At 38.0% G+C, this 15,874-nt stretch overlaps 1 protein-coding gene across 5 annotated transcripts in view; it reads left to right on the top strand.

Annotated features, from left to right (window-relative positions):
* The window catches only part of SPOCK3 (SPARC (osteonectin), cwcv and kazal like domains proteoglycan 3), a 488,449-nt gene that overhangs the window by 222,075 nt on the left and 250,500 nt on the right, over positions 1-15,874 (top strand). For 4 of the 5 annotated variants that reach the window (XM_070048215.2, XM_070048219.2, XM_070048216.2 and 1 more), the window contains one exon: positions 15,256-15,370. The exons of the other annotated variant lie outside the window; for it this stretch is intronic. In XM_070048215.2, the coding sequence (XP_069904316.1) occupies positions 15,256-15,370 (115 nt within the window). The remainder of the gene's footprint in view (positions 1-15,255; positions 15,371-15,874) is intronic. 5 annotated transcript variants of the gene reach the window in all.

Raw genomic sequence — 15,874 nt, 5'->3', positions numbered from 1 at the left:
TACATATTTCGATTTTACTGTTTAGTCATGTGATTTATTTTTCCAGAATTTTTCCAAATTGCAGTCTCTCGGGCTCAGAGTTTACCTGCTTTTCAATCCTGAAGAATGTTCAAGTTAGTCTTTCTTTTCCTGATTTTTTTTTGCAACTGCTAAGAGCACTTTCATCACCTAAATATACTTTGTTATCAATTGCAATTCAAGTGTGTATTTGCTTATATGCTTGCTATAATAGCGACAGATAAACCTACCAAAACACACCAAATTTTGATGATAAACTATTGTAATATCTGAGAATAATGCAAACTGAGTTTTATGTATGTATTTTCTTCAGCTTACATAAGAAAAGTCACATATTTGTATATACAAGCCCAATCCCAACAATTTTTAATACCTGGAAATTTCAGTCTAAATAAATTACATAGCAACTCCTTACTCTATTCAGTAACATTTTTGGTTATATGCATGTCTTCTTTTATATTTTAATCTTTAATTTTAAAGGACAGCTCCAAATAATTGTGAAATTAATTTGAAAATAAATTGCATTTTTTTCTTTCAATTCCTTAGCCACTCACTTCAAACTTGAGAACTGCCACTCGACTAAATGTGAAATAAACTAGATTTATAAAAGAATAAATGAAGAGTATATGTTTCATTTAAAATCACATCAGATAAAGTATAAAATCAGGTTATTGTGGTAGGGGTTTAGCCTAGTGGTTAAGTCAATGGTTACAACACTGTCCCCCATGTCCAAGTGATAGGGTTCAGTTCCAGCCTGCAGCTCCTGATTCCAGCTTCATACTGATGTGGGACCTGGGAGGCTGCAGAGATGGCTCAAATAGTTGGATCCTTGCAACACATTTGGGAGACCTGGATTGAGTTCCTAGCTCTTGGCTTCAGTCCTTTCTTGTATGGTTGACATTTGGGGAGTGAAACAGCAGACGAGAGATCGCTATTAAATAAATAAGAATAAATCAGGAAATTATAGTAAAATATGTATGTAAAGTAAAGCAATGTGAATGTCATTCTATGAATGCCCATCTTAAATTGCTGTGTTCAGTGGCTAAAAGCATGCCTCACATTCTGTTGTGAATGTCTTGGGGCCTAAAGGTAAGAGAGAATATAGTTATTTACAACATGCATCAACTGAACTGTCTTTCTTAAATAGAAAGTTCTATTTGCTGACAGGCTGGTGCTAATAATGGTCATTTAGCTTGTTCACTTTTAAATTCAAGACTCAACCTTTTGTAAAATGTATGTGAATCTTTGAAGAAAGGAAATAACTTTTACAGTTGTATTTTACTAGCATTGATCTTGAAGGAAGGGTGTATTTTGTTCTGATAGTGATTGTTGCTAATGTCTGTAAAATTTAAAATTATATTTTGACGACTCTTTACTGATACATTTGAAATTGGGTAAGTAACAATGCTGACATCCGTACCCAAGGGCCTCTTTGAGTCCCGGCTGCTCTACTTCGAATCAAGCTCCCTGCTAATGTGACTGGGAATGCAGATGATGGCTCAAATACTTGAGCCCTGACCACCCCCTTGGGAGTCCTGGATGCAGTTTCTGGCCTTAGCCTGGTCCATCCCTGGCTGTTGTGGCCATTTGAAGAGTGAACCAGGGAATGGAAGCACACCCTGTCTCTTTCCCTTTTAGTCTGCCTTTCAAATAAATGAAATAAATATTTTTTTAAATAAAAGCAGCTTTGGGACTAGCTAGAAAGAATGATTGTTAGAAAAGATTTTGTTTTAGCTTCTTATTTTAATTAAAAAAAAACGTATAATTGACTCAGAGTGATTGTACGTATTGAGAAGGTTCAGGGTGGCATTTCAGCAACATGTACACTGTATGCACTGATCAGAGCCGTCAGCTCAAATATTTATTATGCTTTTGTGCAGGAACCTGCAACATGCCCTCTAGTAGCTCCTTTGAAATATTAAATTAATTGTTGTCAACCGTAGGCATCCTACTGTGCTATTCTCCCCACCCCCTTTTAAGTGAAATGAAAATAGCAAGTTCTTCTTCCCACCCAACTTCACCCCTGTGTCCTGTAAACTTCCTCTCTATCCCCTGACCATTCCCAGGCCCCGGTAATCACTATTTTGGTCTCTATTTTCCTGAGGTCAACATTTTAGCTTCCACCTGCGAATTAGAACCTGCAACATTTGTTTTTCTATATCTGACTTATTTCACTTAACATCGTGTCCTCTAGTTCCATCCATGTTGCTACACTTGATAGAATGTCACTCGTTTTTATGGTGGAATGGTTTCCCCCATGACTATCTGTCCATTGGAAAGGTGTGCCATAGGCAGCAACTCCCAAGTCAGCTGAATGAACTCCCGGCTTCCACGCATGCATGTTTCACCGATGTTGACATCACAGTAACTGCATCTCTCTTAATTAGTATTTGCCTGGAAAACTTTCCCTCCAATCCATTTATTTTAAACTCAATTTTATTATAGTTTAGGAGTAGCTCCAAAGATCCCTTAGATGCATCTATAAGCCCAGTCTAAGATTATTTATTTTTTGCTGTTCCATGCATGGTGATTTATTTTTAATGTAATAACTATCATTTCATTATTAAAATATCTCTATTTTGCTGTGTTATCATTTTTTCTTGGCTTTTCACTCCCTTTTTCTGTGTCGTAATGGATTGATTCTGTTTTATTTAGTGCCTGTTAACTTTTGATAGGTTAAAAATTATGAAACATATTTTAGTAATTTCCTTTGGATGTTTAAGTGGACTGCCAGCCTAACCTGACGAGTAAGTTGCTATATATCATCCTGGAGAACGTGAGACCTTTGAACCCTTTTACTCCACATCTTTGATAACCAAGCCCCCTCACTGTTTTACTTTACAAGTATTCAGTGTGTAATGATAAAATCAGATTAGTTAGTATGTTTGTGGAAATCCTCACTTCTCCCTCCTCACCAAAGCTGTCATTATTTCCATCATGATTTTTACTGACACAGCCAAGTTACAGTTCTCAACTCTGCCACTTCCTTGGTTCATCACTGCTTCCTATTGTCTCTCTTTGCCTTAGTTCTCATGGGCAACTTCTTTCTATTTGTTGACATATGCAAATTGGTGCTATAATTTTGGTAGTAGTTATCTGTATATAATTTTATTTCCCAGTCACTCTTAAATAATAATTTATATCAGTCTGGAATTGTGATAATTATTTTTCCATCAGAATGAAGATACTATTTCATGCTGTTTTGTCATAGTTGCCACTAAGAAGTCTGTTCTCAGTCTGTAGCTGTTCTCAGTAAGCAATCTATTTTTTCAATTTATTTCATTTCAGTGTGTTCTTTTCTCATTTATTGTTTTGAAGTCTCAACACTTATGCTTTGGTAATGAATTTATTCTTAATAACTATACTCACTAATCATGTTAACCACTCTGGAGGAATTTAATAATTATATATTATTCATCCTTACTGAATTTTTATCCTCATGTATTTTAATGCTTAAAATTTTTCTATAAGTTCTATTTTACATATTTTCATGTCATTTTTTACTTTTTGTACTTTTTATATTTAATAAAGTATTTTGTACTCTTAATTTATTAGCATACTTAATATTTATATCTGATTTTTAAAGGAATGTTTTGATTTCTTGACATATTCACTTTTTAAGTTCCTTGATTTGTTGAACTCTCACATAATTACTTGTTTCCCAGTGTGATTTCTAAGTTTTTACCTGTGATCATCTGCAGTTATTTTACTTTGTCTTCTCTTCTTATTTTTGTTTTTGTGAGGGTTGTGTCCTGGTTTGTGCAAACTTTTTTTTTTTTTTTTTTTTGACAGGCAGAGTTAGTGAGAGAGAGACAGAGAGAAAGGTCTTCCTTCCGTTGGTTCACCCCTCAAATGACCTCTATGGCCAGCACTGCGCTGATCCGAAACCAGGAGCCAGGTGCTTCTCCTGGTCTCCCATGGGGTGCAGGGCCCAAGCACTTGGGCCATCCTCCACTGCCCTCCTGGCCACAGCAGAGAGCTGGACTAGAAGAGGAGCAACCGGGGCAGAATCCGGGGTGCCGGCGCCACAGGCAGAGGATTAGCCAAGTGGGCCACAGCACTGGCCTTTTTTTTTCTTCTGTGCAAACTTTTGACAATCATATATTCTTATTTTTGCTTTTCTCATAGCCCTAGGATTTCTAAACGACTTTGACTATTTTCATTAGTTTATTTGCTTGAAATTTTTCCATAATGAAAGTAAATGTAATCTCAAATATCAACACCAGTGTTTTTCAAATCTCCAGAACTGAGGTGTTACACCATTTTATGATCATTTTTATATATCTCTCTTTTTTTAAAAGATGTATTTATCCATTTGAAAGTCAGAGTTACACAGAGAGGGAAAGAGAGGCAGATAGAGAGAGAGGTCTTTCATCCGCTGGTTCACTCCCCAACTGGCCACAAAGGCCAGAGCTGTGCCAATCCAAAGCCAGGAGCCAGGTGCTTCTTACAGGTCTCCCATGAGGGTGCAGGGGCCCAAGGACTTGGACCATCTTCCACTGCTTTCCCAGGCCATAGCAGAGAGCTGGATCAGAAGTGGAGTAGCTGGGACTAGCACCGGCACCCATATGGGATGCCGACATTGTAAGTGGTGGTTTCATCTGCCACTGCACAGCGCCGATCCCAGTCATTTTTTCTAACCACAGTATATGTATGCACTTACAATTTTCCATTTATTTTTGTCAGTTCTGCATTTAAGAGAGAGGCTCATCAGAAATCCAGGCTGGAAGCAGAGTTCTTGCCAGCTCCCATTCTTCCCATCAGCCAAGGGGGCACATAGTGCCCTTGGATGCTTGCTAAAAAATCCAGATTCTTGACTGTCACATATGATTTTTCTTTCTTTAATTCTTTTCCAGTTGTTGGCTGTGTATTAATGGTTTTTGCTTTATTTGATTTATCATTGTTGTGTATTTGAACAGACAATTGAATGTGGAATAGTTTCCCAAGTAAATATGATACAAAGTAAATTAGTTATATAAAATCAAAAGGGACAAGAGTCATTGTGGACATAAGCACAGTTTACTTGGCTGGAGAGAGAAATGTAACAATTTATCTGAAATAATAACTCATTTTGGGGAGAAACTGCCTAAAGCTTAAGATGGTGCAACATCTTTTTATAGTCTTAAAATATGTGAGACTTATGTCTTCAAGTCGTCTATCATACTCTTTTATGCTACAATTTTTATGGATTCATGCTAATATTTCCTCAAAAAGCAATTTAAAATGTTGCTAGTAGGAAATATAGATGTCCCAAAATTACTTAATCTTCCTCATGTTTGAGGAATAAAAAGGGTATTGAAGAAGTATGTGTTTTTACTTACAATAAAATTGAAATGCCCCAGTAATTTCTTGTAACACATTGCAGTACATAGTGAGATTGCTGAAATTATCTATGCACTACCATATATATAACATTAGAAATTGCAAGAATGTGTATTTTAAGCCTACGAATTGTATATATATAAATTACTTTTATTTTGTTTCTATAAATTTTTCCAGTGTTCAAGCCAGATTTTGTTATGCTCATTTCCCTTATTCTTTTTTTAAGATTTATTTATTTATTCGAAAGCTAGAGTGAGAGAGAGAGAGAGAGAGAGAGAGAGAGTTCTTCCATTCACTGGATCACTCCCCAAATGGCCACAATACCCAGGAATGAGCCAGGTTGAAACCAGGAGCTAGGAGCTTCATGAGTGAGAACCACATGGGTGCAGTGGCCCAAGTGCTTGGGCCATCTTCTGCTGCTTTCCCAAGTGCATTAGCAGGGAGTGGGATCAGAAGTGGAACAGCCAAAACTCAAACTGGTGCCCATATAGGTGTTGCATGCAGGTAGTGTCTTAACCATGTATGCATCAAAGCTGGCTGCAGTAAATCACTTTAGGATGTAAATCAGTCATAGTGCTGAACTATTGCCGGTGCTCAAGCTCAAAAAATAAGTAAGAGGTGTCTTCAGAAACTTCGTGGAAATTGCACGTTAGGGATAAGATATGCATGGATTTCAAAATACTTTGCACCAAAATAAACTCACTTTTCATTTAATACTTCCATAAGCTGTTTGGAGTTCTCTCGTCTGTCTGTATTTCAAATGCTTACGTTCACTAAGCAGCTTCTCAATTTCACCTTCCCTGTTTGCCTCAGCCTGATACGTGTTGATACTGGTGACTTCTGCTTCAATCACTCAAAGCTTTCTCTTTACTTTGCCCCTTCAGTACTAAGTTTATGTGCAAGTAATGTACTTCTTTCACAGACCCTCCTAAAATAAATTAAATTGGTATTTAGATGGTTTAAGGCCTTACAGCTAATGGACCTCCAACAATGCTAATGTTCTATTCCATATGCAGCCCTCTCACCTGCACCCACAAAGTGGGGATATGCTGTTGACTGGAGCAACATCAGTATGCTCTTGACACAGGTGTGCTTCTCGGAAAGTTAAGCATTTCTATTTTAACCTCATGCAGTCTACTCATAGTTTTCTACTGGAATTTTGAAAGCAATAATATGGACATTTTAGGTTTCCATAGGACAGGGTCCTGGTTTTGTAAACCATGTAACTGACCTCTCAGCAGGCAGTTATTTTAAGCGTTTACCATGATTACCATAGGGACTGAACTGAGGCTCAAGTGACATTATGTGTATTGTATTAGTCATACACAAATAGAGCCCAAAGCGGGCTGTCATGTGTCCGTGAACACTGACTTCATAAACAGTTGAAAAACAAGACCGCATGCAGGAGTGTGCAGACTTCTTGGAAGAAAGCTCTGCTGATGGAGAACATGTGTGTGATTTCTAGCAAAAATAATCTGAAGCATCACTTTATGCATGTATCGATGGGGAGGAGTAACAAAGACACACACCCCAAGGATCCCGAGAAATGGCTGTGAGCAGTTGAAAGAGTGCAGTGGAGCATGGGCCTGTTGCATTGTGGGAAACCAGGGAGGCAGCCAAGCGAAGAGGCAGACCTAAGACAGCACAGAGAGCTATGTTTTAAAGGCCTAAACATGAATGGACAGAAAGAATAATTAAAGGGTTTTCCAGAATGTATGTTCTGCATGAAAGTGGTAGTAGTGCTTTAATGTGAAGTGTAAGATGTCAGTCAGATTAAACAGATGGTGTGGAGGTTCTGTGGAATGGTTTTCTCAACTGAAGAGGTATCAAAATTCTGTTAGGCCCTAACTAACAGTGCAACAACTGAGCTATTCAGAGAAGAGGAAGAAGCCTAGGAAACTATGAGAATGAACGCTCAGAATGAAAACCAAAGAGGCTGTGACAAAATTCTTTTTGCTTTATCTGCTTGTTTTATTATATTGCATATATCAATACTATTTCATCATATATCAATACTATTTCATCAGTTTTTGGAATCTATGTGTTCTGTGTTATGGATAATATAAAGGTCAATTGATCATATGACATCGTTACAGCTACTCTCAGTTTCACCTAAAGCACAGCAAACTGGGTTCTTCAGTGGCAAATTATATAGACTTTGTAATTCCAAGTTTTGGGGTTTGAGTGCTTATTCCACTAGTCACTATTGGTACAAACTAGAACATGGCACTTGGGCTACAGTTTCCTTGTCTCCAAAACTGATGTAACACCTATTTCAGAGAATGGCTGCAGGAATATTTTACATATAAACAGAAAAGAGCTCTACCAGGACACAGCAAACACTGCATGAATTGCGATTGTCACCTGCTCATATTATATTGCATTCAAATCCTTAGAACAGATGTGTTTTAGAACTTTGAAACTTTGTGTTGTCAAAAGGCAATATGATTTATGTATATTATAATATAAATGGTTGTCATCTAAAAATGGCTTGTTACTGTTTTTAACTTAAGATGGCATAAAAGTGATATGCATTCAGTAGAGACTCTACTTTGAATGTGGACCTTCTACTGGCCTCACATCATGAGGTATTGGTCCTCCCTTGCATTCAGGGAGAGGCTGTAGCTCCCACTCTGCAACATGGAGTCATGAAGGGAAGTGGCTGATTCCCTGTATGCTACTCTGGTGCTAAGCTGCGATGTTTGATAGGCTGTGCATATTGAATGCATTTTGGACTTAACAGTTTCAATTTACTGTGAGTTTACCTAGACATACCCTATCCTAACTCAGGGAGCGTCTGTATATGATACCCAATGCATGTACTGTAAAAACAAATTCTAATGCTGCAGCACATCACCCTGCAATAAGATAGTCATCCTTTGGAAGCAAAACACAAACTATGTTAAGGGTCATATTTTGTGTTAACTCAAGGCATTATTTTTCTACCATAGATTTTCAAAAGTGCACACACTTCTCTACACAAGAAAACAAAAACGGAAACTTTGATTTCCCAGAGCTTTCTCTATTTGTGATTATATTTTAGAATTTTAAGAGATTGAAACTCTGAGACCTAAGGACTTTGGGGCCATCTCCAGTCCAGTGTAGAGGATGCACATACAGTCCGTGTGGAGACTCTGAGAAAAAGATTCATTATGATTTAAGCACCCAAGCTCTTAGAATTTTAAGGAGATGGGAAAGAGGGTGATGATTCCAAGAAAACTGCTCTTCATTATTACATGCCTAGTATGAGCAAAACCTAGGAGATGATGCTTAAATTCTCTTCCCATCCAAACTTGGGTTGTGGGAGAGGATAGGACAGCTGGCTGTAAAAATAGGTTTTCCATCTTAGAGTATGCTATCAAACTAAGTAAGCACTCTAATAATGACATTAGTTTGTAAGATTTTGTTTTTAGTGTATAATCTTTAATGGTGTCCACCAAAAGCACCTCTTTCACCCAACCTGTCCTTGGAGCACTAGATTCAGGTACACAGGCGACCTCTGTTTATACTGTTAAGAGGTTGCAATGATCTTTCATTAGTGTATTCACAACCAAACTCTCTGTATTCCCTTTTTCCTTGCCACTGAAATCTCCTACTTCTTGTTTGGAATCACTCTCAATCACCATTTCTTTATTTTCTGACCAATTTCCTCATATTCATTGATTAGGCTCTGGTGAATCTGTCTCCAGTCTAACTTTAGAATGTGTCCTCTCCTCTCTGTCTTAACACCAAACTTCCTCGGACCAGATTCCTATCCTTTCTGTCCTGGACATTTGATTCATTTCCCTTTCTTATCACTTCCACCCAGAGTATCTCCAAACTCTTGTATGTGATCTTGCCACCATGCTGACCTGATAGTGTCTGACTCCTACCTAAAATAATGCAGTGGCATGGCAATCACTATAAAGTAAAATTCCAAAAAGTAACAAGTTTCCATCTGCCTTTTAGAGTTTTGTGCAATACCAACAACATGTACATTTTGTGTTCTGTTGGCCTGAATAGGGCATTCTTTTCCAAAAGTAATGCATTTATAGAAAGGGAAAGAGAGAAGTCATCTATCCACCGGTTCACTCCACAATGTCCGCAAAGTCCATGGCTGGGTCAGACTGAACCTAGGAGCCGAGCCGTGAGCCCAATCTGGGTCTCCCCCATAGGACACAACTACTTGAGTGATCACCTGCATTACCAAGAAGCTGGAATCAGAAGCAGAACCGGGACTCTCACCCAGTAACCCCCAGATGGGATGTGGGCATCCCAAATGACATCTTAACTGAAGCCAAATACCTGCCCCTCGGGGAATACTTGGCACAGCCATTTAAGCTGCTCATTGGATGCTCACATCCCTAATCAGAGCGCTGATTTGAGTCCCAGCTGCTCTGCTTCTGATCCAACACCTACTGATGGTTTTGAGAACCCGCAGGTGATGGATCCAGTACTTGATTTTCTGCCACCCACGTGGGAGACCTGGATGGAGTTCCTGGCCCCTAGTATGTACCTGGGTGTCATGGTCATTTGGAAAGTGAACCAGTGGATGGAAGATATGTCTCTTTCTTTCTCTCTCTCTCTTTCAAGCAAATAAATATTTTTATAAAATCCAATTATCTGCCCATTAGCAATCTATCCTGATTCCATATTTATACATTTCTGTTTCAATAAAAATGTTGACTGTAGATGACAGAGTCCATTCCATGTAGGATATCTGGTGCCAAAACCGTATGCTAAAATGCAATAATCAACTTTCACAACAGCATGTGACATAATTTAGTCTAAATTTTCATTTTGTTGCTGATTCTTACAATTTAGAGATTACTGGTTAGCACCATTTGGTCTTTCAAAACCCTGAATCAAAGATATTAGAATTAAGTTTGTCAAGTAACTGAGAATTGTTTCTCTGGAATCAGCTGAGCTAGGATAATGTCTCTAGTTAACTCCACCATGCACTTTACCTAGTGTGATTTAAGATCACTGTAGCTTAGAATCACTAGTATTTGATCTTTTAAAATTCAGGCTTGTGGTCAAGCACTGCAACTATCCAGAAATGACATTGTGCTTTTTAGGAAGTCCAGACTACACCGTTAAAGTTTATCTGAGTTCTTGAGACTGATATTAATCCTACTTTTACACCTTAGTGATGCCAAGTATTGCCTTTCCTGCTCTTAACGCCACCTGTACAAACTGATAATTCATTTGGTGTGTTGAGAATGCACTGCCAAACTCCATTTATTATCTTTCTTTTTAAAGATTTTTTTTTTAATTTATTTATTTGAAAGAGTTAGAGAGAGAGGTAGAGACAGAGAGAGAGGTCTTCCATCCAGTGGTTCACTCCCCAGTGGCTGCAACGGCCAGAGCCATGCCTATCCTAAGCCAGGAGCCAGGAGCTTCTTCCGGGTCTCCCACGTGGGTACAGGGGCCCAAGGAGTTGCCCCATCTTCCATTGCTTTCCCAGGCCATAGCAGAGAGCTGGATCGGAAGAGGAACAGCCGAGACTAGAATCAGCACTCATATGGATGCCAGGGCTTTAACCTGCTATGCCATAGTGCTGGCCCCCAACTCCTTTTGCTATCCAAGTTTGCATTCTTGACCTGCTGTTTGCATCTTCAGTCCTTAGTCTTCTGGATCTTCTCCTCATGACATAGGTCTTTTCTTACAGTATTTGGTTTTCATTCACATTCATTTTGTGTCCTGCCCAACCCCTACACAACTTTGCCGACTCAGACATTTTGTCCGTTAGCAGCTGGGTCAGGCTCTATCCTTGCGAACTCATCATGGTCTGGCAGTCAGTGAAGAACTCTAGACTAAAACAAAGCATTTTGATTCAAGAATGTGGGAAACTCCACATCATAAATTGAATGAAGCTCAAAGGTTAAATTATAAGTCAGTTGTTTGAAATACAGGCTGCATTTTTCTGAAGCAAAACCAATGCCATAGTATTTGTTAGGTCTCCAGGTTAGTGTACCTCAATCAGAAAGAGTATAAAGACTGGGATAAAGAAAAGAATATGAACAAGTGAACTCCAGTGCAGGTGAAACATTTCTAGAGGTAGTTTTATTGGATGCTTGAAAAAAATCTAAGTAAATGATGCAGAATAAGTAAGAGATGCTATGTTGAGAAATCTGGAAAGAAGAGATAGCAACAGAGTGAGGTGATAAGTATATTCCAGGCCTCTTTAAGACACAGGATTGATTCTAACCTATGGTCTTCAGCCAAGAGGAAATTGGTTATGTTATTGTTATGATTTCAAGAATAAAATTTTGAGCATCTGTATTTACAATGTGTGGTGTTTTGTAGTTTTTAAGTTGTCAATAGTGAGAGTTCTACTAAAAAATACAGATGGCTAAAATTACATGCACGCTCATTGTAGATCCTAACAATAGGTCTGATTGTTCCTGCTCCTGTTCTTCTATTATGTTTGTACCTTCTTACAAATAATTCTCCACTTATTTGTTATTTACGCAGAATTTTATGTAAAACATTTTCATGAAAGTCTTTTTCATGTATGAGATTTAGTATAATCTTTCTCTTTTTAACATATACACATTTTTGAGTCCCCAGTTTCTATTCTGAGATATAACATTAGTGGTATAATAGGATTTTTAGCAGGTAGAGTTATAGACAGTGAGAGAGAAAGACAGAGAGAAAGGTCTTCCTTCCATTGGTTCACCCCCAAAATGGCCGCCACAGATGGTGTCACACCGATCTGAAGCCAGGAGCCAGGTGCTTCTTCCTGGTCTCCCATGCGGGTGTAGGGGCCCAAGCACTTGGGCTATCCTCCACTGCACTCTCGGGCCACATCAGAGAGCTGGACTGGAAGAGAAGAAACCTGGACTAGAACCCAGCGCCCATATGGGATGCTGGTGCCGCAGGCGGAGGATTAACCAAGTGAGCCACAGAGCCGGCCCAGGGGTGTAATAGGATTTTGACAACTACCCAATATAGATTATGTGAACTAGGAGAAATAACCAAGATACTAATAGTCTCCATTCAAGATATCATAGCATTTGTTTAACAATGATATTTTACATGCAATGTTTGTGTTTTAAAATGAAAATATTTCTTTTCATTTTCAAAATAAAATATCCTATCTTAAATATAATCAAAGTGAGTATATTACATATATTTGTGTATAGTACAGAGTTTGTCAGCCATTATTTGTTAGAAAAATCCAAGTTTAGTTAATTTTTTGAATCAATCTCAATAATTAGATCTCAAAATGAAGATCAGGAAGTGCCTTAAACATGCTTAACGCCTTCTAAGCTGTTTTGTACTTTTCTATGTTGTCCGTCAGTGAGATTCTATGATTTTTAGCTGCAGTGGGTTGATGAGAATTTCTAAATTATTGGTGGTTTAAACTAACATAGGATAATGAAAATGTTCTAGCCTTTTGCATTTGTGTAGTGATCAAAGTATATTCAACATTTTTAGAAAATAACATTTAATATAGCTTACTTTAATTTTTGAAGCTACTTTGCAGCTACAAGAAGCTAATTTATCAGATCATTGTTTATTTTAGCAAATGGCCAAAAATCCAAACCTTTCTTTAGTATGGAGGAAATTGAAATGTGTGTGTTACAAATGGATACATTTAATGTCTTGACCATTTTATTGTGGTAAAACATGATATTGATTAGATAATATTTCATCAACTATCAGTGTTAATATTCCTTTTTAAAAGATTTATTTACTTCAAATGAAAAGTGACAGGGAAAAAGAGAGAGTTAGTTAGTTCTTGAATCTGGTGGTTTACTTCCCAAATGCTTGCAGCAGCCAGGGCTAGAACAGGCTGAATTCAGGAGCCTGGAACTCCATGGAGGCCTCCTATCTGGGTGGCAGCGGCCCAAGCACTGGAGTGATCATCCATGGCCTCTCCAAGTGAATTGGAAAAAGAGCAGCCGGGACTCCAACCAGAACTCTAATATGGCATGCAGCTGTCCCAAGACGTGGCTTAACCCACTGCGCCGTAACACCTGCTGCACTATTTGTTATTTTAAATCTCATGCTTATTTAAAAGCTTAAACAAGAGTTTTGCATGCAAGTACTTTGTATCTTTTAAACAAAAATGCGTTAATTTTACATATATTGCTATCCATATTTTATTAAGTTCATCAATAATCAGATTATATTCACCTTATTTAAGTAAGATTTAACTCATTTAAAGCTAAAAATGGTTTGTGCATAAGAAGATGTCGGTTTGAGTTTACGCAAGGTTTAATGTCTGAAGGAATTTGACTCAGATCTACCTTTTATGCTCCTGGGACAGCCCAGAGCCCTTCTAAATACCAGTGTTTCTGCATATTCCAAATGCATATTTTTCTGGTCATCCTGGCTCTATTTTTACTCATGCCCTAGAATGTTTTCAGTTTTCCATCTTTCATTTCTTCTCTCAATTTTGGCATGGACCCAACTGGACTCTCAATTCCTTTCCCTTATTTATACCAACTCCCCTTCCAACAGTCCCTTAACAATCAGTCTCAACGAAGCATCACTGACCATAACCAACATGGATTACCCATAGCAGTATTATTCATAATACCCAGAAAGCCTTAACACTCAAACTTCTCATCTACTAGTCTATAGATAGGTAAAATGTAGAATATCCATCAATAACATTATTTAACAAAACCAAGAGGATAGAGTGTGCAGAGTGAAAGACGATGAACACAACAGACCACTTACTTTATGATTTGATTTATAGGAAATGTCCAGAATAAGCAAATCAATAGAGACACAAATTAGACTAATGTTTGTTTAGTAATAAGAGGGAAGAGAGTGAGAGGTGATAACTAGAAGATACATTTGAGTTTTCTGCTGGTGAAAATATTTTAAATTGATTGTAATGTTAGTTTCTTTTTAAATTTATTTTAAAGGCTTATTTATTTATTTGAAAGGCAGAGGCAGAGAAAGAGAGAGAGAGAGGGAGAGTATGTGTGTCTTCCACCTGCTGGTTCACTCTCCAAATGGCCATAGTGGCTGGAGCTGAGCCAGTCTGAAGCCAGGATCCAGGAGCTTCTTCCAGGTCTCCCACACAGGTGCAGGGGCTCAAGCACTTGTGCCATCTTCTACTGCTTTCCCAGACCATAGCAGAGAGCTGGATCGGAAGTGGAACAGCCAGGACTCGAACCCAGCCCATATGGGATGCTGGCACTGCAGGCAGTGGCTTTACCACAGTGCTGGCCCCGATGTTAGTTTCACAATTGCAAATATAACTAAAACCATTGATTATAAATGTTATATGAATGAATTGTAGAATATCTTAACTTCATCTCTATAAAACTATGACAAAAATTATCAATGTGTTACATAGTATTTGTGTTGGCAGAGACCTAGAAGAGGTTTACTTGAAGAAATGGAGTTCAATTATTAGGCACAAATAATCTAAAAATGAAGATGCGTCATCCTAGTTGTTGCTGTGATGCTGTCAGACCCCAAAATTCTGTTCTCCACTTTTCTTGGACATCCAGACACTCATTAATCCCCAGTGATATCCGTTTGGGTTTTTATCATTTTTCTCTGTCCACCGACATCTAACTATAGGGAGGGGAAAAACAGATTGTAGTTCTTCACTGATATAAAATACTGTGGTTACACATCCCTACTTTATATCTCCACTTCAAGTGTTACGACATTGGTAGCAACTACAGAGAGTTGTGGTCTTAAAGTTTGTTTTGATTATACTTTATTTGATCATAGGACTCCATGCATTTTAGCTTCTGCATAGAATGAAGGAGATTAACTGCAAACACTGAGTCCGTGGCCTAGAAAAAGCATCTCTTACCAGAGGAAGAAGGTGAAGAACAGTTACACGTCAATGTTGTGGAAGTTACTTGCGACCACTGTGTTTGACTAGAGTAGATACCTCCCCTGAACAGAAATTGGTTTTAACATTTTCTGTGCAATTTCTGTCTTTCTTATTTTCAGCTTTAGATCCAGCTAAAGATCCATGCTTAAAGATGAAGTGCAGTCGCCATAAAGTATGCATTGCCCAGGATCCTCAGACGGCACTCTGTGTTAGTCACCGGAGGCTTACACACAGGTAAACATGGCTAAATTAAATGCCGCTGATAGAACAGTACTCCTTAGCACAAACAAATGTGAAACATAAATATTTGGTAGTGTCTGCTAATCTTGTGTACAGAGTTTATTGAAACAGTTTCAGAAGCTTGACTAAACCAATTATGATTTACCTGGATTAAACACTGCTATAAATCAGAATCACTGTGGATTACAGAATTTAAGGCATGCATTTATTGTTGACTAAAGGAAATTTTTCAAATATTGTATTAAAATATTTTTCTATATATTTGTGCTTTTTAAAGAATAATTATAGTTTTGGGACCCTCTCAATATTTTTTGTGGCTACTCCTTCCCACAGGAAAGGGTTAGAAACAAATTTAAAGGGTAGAAATTAATTGACTGATATTTGTAAAAGAAATAAGCTAGCAATCACATTATAGAGATTTGGGGCTGGCACTCTTTGGGATATCTTCCTTAGGAAGCACAAATATTGTTCTTTGGGGGCTGACAAAAAAGGGGAAAG

This window comes from Oryctolagus cuniculus, chromosome 8 (assembly GCF_051225735.1).
Source record: "Oryctolagus cuniculus isolate XC-2025 breed Fujian yellow rabbit chromosome 8, ASM5122573v1, whole genome shotgun sequence".
Classification (NCBI taxonomy): Eukaryota; Metazoa; Chordata; class Mammalia; order Lagomorpha; family Leporidae; genus Oryctolagus; species Oryctolagus cuniculus.
The sequence above is the reverse complement of the archived record's forward strand: the minus strand, read 5'-3'. Positions and strand labels throughout refer to the sequence as shown.